Source organism: Hyperolius riggenbachi, chromosome 9, assembly GCF_040937935.1.
Source record: "Hyperolius riggenbachi isolate aHypRig1 chromosome 9, aHypRig1.pri, whole genome shotgun sequence".
In the NCBI taxonomy this organism is placed as follows: Eukaryota; Metazoa; Chordata; class Amphibia; order Anura; family Hyperoliidae; genus Hyperolius; species Hyperolius riggenbachi.
Window position 1 is genome coordinate 285,992,401 of NC_090654.1, and position 7,763 is coordinate 286,000,163.

Sequence of the window (7,763 nt, forward strand, 5' to 3'; positions counted from 1 at the left end):
AGATTGATGTAGGATTTGAGCCTTTGACTAGGTTTTGAATCCTGGCTCAAACTAGTATGCAAAACAGGATGGAGTCTTTGGCAAGGCTAGAAAGGAGGTGTGTTCAAACCAACATCTGCCTATCCCAGAACTAATATAAATCAATATCTATGAACATACACGGCTCAGAGTGGTTTGGATAAAAGGGAAGTAGAGGAAGAAGCAGAACCCAATCTGCGAACCAAAACACTCAATGAGTCGTGCAATAAGAATCATGAAAAATATTTATTAAACAGAATTAAAGAGAAACTCCAACCTAGAATTGAACTTTATCCCAATCAGTAGCTGATACCCCCTTTTACATGAGAAATATAATGCTTTTTGCAAACAGACCATCAGGGGGCGCTGTATGACTGATTTTGTGCTGAAACCCCTCCCACAAGAAGCTCTGGGACCGCGGTACTTTTGGCAGTTTGTTACAATGTAACAAGGTTCACAGACAGGAATTAGCTGTTTACAGCTTTCTCTAACAGCCAAAACAGCTAGGAGCAGCTACATAACCTGCCCACAGTAAAAATGTCACCATGTAATAAATGTCAGAATGTAAATCGGGGAGAGGAAAGATTTTACAATGAGCAAACACTGACTAAATCATTTATACATAATTATTGTAAAAATGAAGCACTTTATTATATTATTTTCGCTGGAGTTCCTCTGTGAGACATGTACAATACAATTCTAAAAACCCCCAATTGGGCAGGTTAAGAAAACTGTCTAATATTTAGCACAGCACCCAAAGTCCAGCTAGCAATAACATTATCTTCTTGGATTCCTCATGGGGCAAAAATAAGCATGCAAGATAATACCAGCACCACATTGGCATTTCCATGAACACTATTCTTTCAATTTTTGCTAAATTTTGTCATACACATCACAGATGTCTAATCGCAACATCAAGAAATTCGAACGATCATCCCGTTTTTTGAGAAAAATCTGATCGGACATGCTGGAAAAAAAATCCACAGATAACGTTATGATTCCTAATGGTGGCCTTACATGGTACAACAAAAACGTTTGATTATCCCATTTATTCGATCTAAATAATCGAATCAAATGAAAGTTGAAAATATTTTTTTTTCGATCAAGAAATTCGAACGATTATCCCGTTTTTTTGAGAAAAATCTGATCGGACATGCTGGAAAAATCTTAATATTCAATCTAACGGAATAATCAAACTAAATTATCTAATTGAAAAAAAATGAAAAATTGTACCATGTATGGGCACTTAGAATGATCAGCCAAGTCACTTTGGTACACATCAAAGCATGTATTAGCACTGAAAGGGTCTGGTGTCCAATCTCAACATCCCATTCCTCAATGGAAAAAGTTAAATTGTGCTTGAGTGCCTAGCACTGACAAGAAGACAGATGTCGAATCCTAACATCTCCTGTTTTTGAACCAAACTGCACAGATATGTCAAAGTGCTCAGAAGAGAGTAATGTTTCATGGCAATTTGTATTCCAAGGTGTTACGAGTGGCGGGGACACCGCCACGGCGGAGAGCGGCATGTGTGCCGCTTCCGCATCTCAGCTGGTGGCCGTCCCTGTCTCGCAGGCGTGCAGGACGCCTTGGTCAGGTCCTTCGGCCGTGCATAGACTCAGGGCTACGCGCGCGCGGGCCCAGCGGCAGAACCTTCATTGCTTAAGGAGAAGAGTCAGCTGACCCACCCGTCAGCTGACCTCGGTGAGCACACCGATTGGCTGGGCTTCTGGGCGGCACTGCTGAATGATCCTTAGCATATAAGTATCTGCCTGTCAGTTGCTCTTTGTCTGTTGTTGCGAATACTTCGTGTTAGCGCTCAGACCTTTGATAGCTGTAATCAGTAGTATTCAATACCATTGTATTTTCTCTTGTGTTTTGATTCTTGCCTTTTTTTTCTGACTATTCTTCTGCCTTCCGATTCTGTACTCTGCTTATCTGATCTGTTGCCGATTTCCAGCCTGAACCTCTGACTCTGATTTTGCCTCCTGATTCTGTACCTTACCTGTCCGACCCGCTGCCGACCTCGGCTTGTATTTGACCACGATTTTGCCTGACGATTCTGTACCACTGCTGACGACCCGTTGCCGACTTCACTTGAACGACCACTCTCTGTCTGGTGATAGCCTCAGTCACCAAGGGCTATCACTGAAGGGGTACTCCTGATTTACTGTTTGCACCAATCACTACACTTGTGCAATAAAGTTTTACGTATCCAGTTTTGTATATCCGTATTATTTGAAGATACTGCAGATCATCAAATAATCGGATATCTGAAGTCTTGCTGACACACATTGTTACACAAGGATTGCAAAGTTGAAAGAAAAAACAAAACAAAAACAAACACTGGGTATAGCTACTACATCTTCAATGAGGATCTGCAGGGCAAAGTCTTTAGGCCTGAGCCATGTACATGGTGGTGCGACCGCTGACAGTCCAGGATATCTCCAGAGGGTGTGCAATGATGGCTGGTACATATGGGGCTGTGCTGGATGGTGTGTCGACCGGTTTTGCCAGAATGTCCAGTTCCTCAGGACCCCAGACCACGTGAAACCTGCTGTGGGTGCTGTGCTAAATATTAGACCGTTTTCTTAACTTGCCCAATTGGGGTTTTTTAAAATTGTATTATACATGTCTTAATTATGTTTCAAAAATATTTTTCATGATTCTTATTGCACGACTCATTGGGCTCGATTCACCAAGCGGTGCAAAGTGTTAGCACCGTGGTGAAAAGGCCCTTATCACGCCTAAAGTCACTTTAGGCATGATAAGAAGAAACTCGCGCGAAGTTGCCGCGCGTACGCGCGTACGCGCGTACGCGCGTAAGCGCGCGCGCAACACCCGACGCTTCGCGCGAAGCTCCCATTCAGCCCTATGGGACTTTGCGCGCGCACTCACGCGCGTACGCGCGAACGCGCTTACGCGCGGTAACTTCGCGCGAAGAGCAGGAAAAATCGGTGATAACTCAGTGGTGAAAAGGTCATCACGCCTAAAGTCCTTTAGGCGTGATAACTGAGTTATCACCGCTTGGTGAATCGAGGCCATTGAGTGCTTTGGTTCATAGACTGAGAGCTTTTTCCTCTACTTGTCTTTGGGCAAAGTCCCTAATGATCCTGGTCGCCCTTCGAGGACGTCCTAAGTGGCTGCAGCCCTAAAGCATTTTGAGTCCACCAGGAGAAAAGCGCAATATAAACTCTCTGTGTCCTGTCACGGTCTTCACATAATGAAGGTAATAAATGCAGTGTTTATCATTCTGATACGTTATTTGCCTGATTTTATTTTATTTTGGGATCTGCAGGCTGTTCAGAAAGCAGTGGTGAGCGTGGACGAGAGCGGTACAGAGGCGGCTGCTGCTTCTGCCGGTGGATTAACGTTACATGGGATGCCACCCGAGATCAAAGTAAACAGACCGTTCGTGTTCCTCATTAGAGAAAACCGAGCTAAAGTTGATCTCTTCATTGGAAAACTCATAAAACCTAAGAATTAGGAAAACTATTGCCTCCAAATGAATAAGAAAATAAAATATTTTTCATTTGCTGAGTCCTCTTTTTACTACCCTATATTTATAGTAGTCATACCTCCCAACTTTTAGAGATCAAAAAGAGGGACACTTAAGCCACACCCCTAACCATGTCCCCGCCACACCCCTAGTCACGCATACCTTAAAGATTGCATGAGAACAATATCTTGTTTTATAATTCAAACCACACTGGTTCTTTCTATCCTGGTTCATTTTCCTTCATATTTACATTTGAAAATAAGAATTATAACAATTATAAGGATGGGATAAAGTTTAGAATCAGTTAAACACATTTTCTCAGTAGAAAAATCTGTACATTAGACCTGAAAGAGGGAAAAATTAAGAAGAATGAGGGTTCCCTACAAAGGGCTGGAACTAGTGTTGGGCCGAACAGTTCGCCAGGCGAACCTCTCTGGGCCTATTACTACTTCCGGGTCGCACTGACCCGGAGTAGTACGCCTGCGCTGCCCGGCGGAGCGCGTCCAAGATCGCGCTCCTGTTGCCGGGCACTCTCTGTGCATGAGCGTGACGTCACTCATGACGTCACGCACATGCGCAGAGAGTGCCCGGCAACGGGAGCGCGATCTAGGACGCGCTCCGCCGGGCAGCGCAGGCGTACTACTCCGGGTCAGTGCGACCCGGAAGTAGTAAGAGGCCCATGGATTTAGAGATGTTCGCCGGCGAACGGTTCGGGAACCGTTCGCCACATCTCTAGCTGGAACCCACAAAGGCGATTTTGAAAGGATTTTTGGAGCTTTACAGAACACTAGCGTTTTGCCAAAACGCTCAGCTAATGTAAATGGATGGGGCAACTTCCACTTAAATCGCAAACCCAGGACATGCAGTATTTGGGGGGGGGGGGGGGGGGGGGTTAGCGCTTCAATGTAAAGTATATAATCACTGGCGTAATTGCTCATCAAAACCTGCATGGAGCGATTTTGCTAGCGTTTTAACGTTACCACACACTGTAACAAAATTAAAATTAATTGAAAGGACCAATCAGACTTTAAAATGCTAATCGCTAATCGCTACACAATCGCTGGCAAATTGATACACTTTGTAAAATCACTTCCTAAAACGCTCATGAAACTGCTGACAAACTGCTCATACAAAATGCTAGCGCTTGCGATTAGCGATAGTGTTTTGCAGTGGGTTACAGGCCAAAAGGGGGACAGTTAGGAGCTATGCTTATACTGTGATGGCCCCTTATCAATGCACGCCATGATGGTGGTAACACCAAATGGACAGGCGCATCATGTTTTGGTTTTAACCAACTTCCTAAAAAAGTATGGTGTTTTTTCTTCATGCAAACCATGTTATGTTCTTCATCTCACCAGGTCAATGTACGTTGAAAATGAAAAGATGTCCAGTTGAAGCAATCTTATTTTAAAGTATCACTACCGCAAAAATATTAAACATTTAAAATACATTTAAACACACAAACACACACGTAAGAACTAGGTTTCTTCCAGAGTAAAATGTGCTACAAATTACTTTTTTTCTATGTTCCTGTCAATTACTGTTGGTAGTAGAAATCTAATGGAACTGACAGGTTTTTGACTAGCCCATCTCTTCATGGGGGATTCTCAGTATTTAATTTATTCCTTCCAAAACACTCCCCGGAAAGGATGCAAAGATGCAGGCCACCCCCCTACCAATTTGCACACTATTCTTAAAATTGGACTGAGCAACTGCTGTTCACTAAGTGCTTTTAAAACTAAAGAAAACCCTCAGAATCCCCCATGAGGAGATGGGCTAGTCAAAAACCTGTCAGTTCTGTCAGATTTATCCTGACTTATGTAAGTGACAGCAACATAGGAGAAAAGTAATTTCTAGTACATTTTACTCGGGGAGAAATATAATTTTATGTGTCAATGATTGAGAGAGAACAAAACAGAAAGAAGGCTGATGGCGCTGCTGCAGTGGCTCAATTTATTGTAGCAAAAGTGAACATCACAAGTTCATAACTTTGTGCAAAGTTGCGTATAAAAATTTGGTTCACAGTCACCCTGTACCCGGCACCCACCACCATCTACAGCGCCTCCTCACTCACTTTGGTATGTGAACCAACTTTTTAAACGCAACTTTGCACAATGTTATGAACTTGTGATGTTCAATTTTGCTACAATAAATTGAGCCACTGCAGCAGTGCCAGCCTTCTTTCTGTTTTGTTATCTCTCAATCATTGATCTACTTACTAATACTGCCTGCTTGAGCACGCTGATTAAGGGCTTACAAGAGGAGAAACTTGATGTCCCACTAGTAGACACCTGATTGTAGTGCCCAACAGGATGGACTTGGACTTACCCTGAGGGGTTAATTTAGAGGTGGTCAGCTGACCAAAGAGGAGGGTCTTTCAATTTGGGTGTTGGCTATTGAAGTTCATAAGTTTGATGTGTTGGTGAGGTTGCATGTACACTTGAGGAAGGGGGAAACCCCGAAACATGTCGTGTCGGCTACTGTTTTGATAAACGCAAGTTTAAAAATGCCAGTTGAGTGGCTCCTTCATTTCGAATAGTATTCTATTGGTGTGGAGTGGTGACCCACGGAGGGATTGTGCACCGGCGGACCAGGTGTCATACTTGGTGTGGAAGCCCAGCTCAGCAACCCCTCGTTGTTCTTTGTCCCACTAGTACATGTTCCATAGCTTATTGTATCTGCACTGCAGTGCCAACCTACCACCATCTTTTGCATCATACTTTTATGTGTTTTCATGTATTATTAATTGTACGATTTTTCGAGATAGTGGTCCTTTAATTCCAGAAATGTATTACATTTTATATTTGACTAGTGGGGAAGAGAGGTAGAAATCATTTGGGGTTATTATGGCTGTCGGTGTCCCCATTGCAAAAATGTTCCTTCACATCCTCTCTGTGGGACCTCTGTGGAGCTTCGTGGCTTTTTCATATGAAGAATAGTGGGCCAAGGAGATGAGGGACGACAATAAAAATTTGAACCTTAAAGTGGCCCCAAACCTGTCAGTCTTCCACCAGATTGACCATCAGACAGATCTCTCTCTAATTGAATCTAATCAGAAGAGAGGGAACTATTGCTGCCCACACACTGCAGATAGATTTCCAATAGATTGTGTCAAATGAAGTAACAACGTGGGGACCGATCTACATTTGCAAAATATATTCCTGATAGCATCCAATTGTAAAAACAAGCAGTATATATCTCAGTTGCCGCATAGCTGCACGGCACATGGAGACAGAGACAGTGATGGTCAACAATTTTTTCTGCACTGTTGCGCCTCCTCAAAGACTCTTACTCAGTTCTACGGTGGAGAGAAAGGTTGTCACCATTCTGAGAGGTGTGTAATTTAACCTCCTTGGCGGTAACCCTGAGTCATTCATGGAAAAAGGAAGCCAGGAGCGGTGATCCCGAGCCTGACTTGGGGTAGGCAGAGACAGTGCAGCATGGCGGCGTTTCAACTCACCTCCCCTGGCATCTAGACACCGGCAGCCATTCTTCTTCCGGTCCTCGGATGCTCTGAATCCCTTGGCTGAGATCCCTGTTTGTCGGTATGATGACAGACGGTGATTTCACTATAGGGGTACAGTGCCACCTGGTGGATGGAGGGAGAATTGCAGCGCTGGATCCCAGGGAGGTGGCTGAGTGCTGGGGCTGCTGCAGATCTTACCGCGGGAACATTTATTTCCTGCTTTTAAGGTCTGAAAGCTTTGAAAAAATTTAACCGCTTTTAGACTTTAAAATCCAGAAATAATCATACCGATAGGGAGGTCGAATTCTATACTGCTCCCTGTATTGGGGCTGAACCTGCAGCATCACGCACAGTCCCGGAACAAGCATTTGTCTCAATGCGTACAGGAAGAGCCCTGGTGCGCTAGTACTTCCAGGTACGTCGCATCCACTTCCTACGTGTCACCGCTTACGTACAAGAAGACAAGGGGTTGCCTAGAAACAAATGCTATTGTCCGTGCATCTCCAGTCTGGTAAGGATCTCCTATTTGCGTTGCATCTGCGCCCCCTCTCCACCGTGCTTGAGAGTGAAGTGGAGTGAGTACTGTACTGGAGACACTGCGGGAACGTCCTCCAGTCGCCGAGAGCAAGCTATAAGCCTAAGATAAGATAGGAAAGGGTGCACTGCACATACCCATTTAGTGTAGGTGGATAAATTACAGCATAAAATCTAGTTCCGGCGCCTGCCTCCCCCCCACCCCCCCAAGTGTCTGTGTCCTCCCATGTGCCCATGGTGAGTGTT

The 7,763-nt window shown here is 44.3% G+C and overlaps 1 protein-coding gene across 1 annotated transcript in view; it reads left to right on the forward strand.

Annotated features, from left to right (window-relative positions):
• Window positions 1–3,505, forward strand: part of LOC137533635 (alpha-1-antitrypsin-like) — a 70,290-nt gene extending 66,785 nt beyond the window's left edge. The window contains exon 6 of the mRNA XM_068254976.1: window positions 3,317–3,505. Within this exon, the coding sequence (XP_068111077.1) occupies window positions 3,317–3,505 (189 nt within the window). The remainder of the gene's footprint in view (window positions 1–3,316) is intronic.
• The last annotated feature ends 4,258 nt before the right edge of the window (window positions 3,506–7,763 follow it).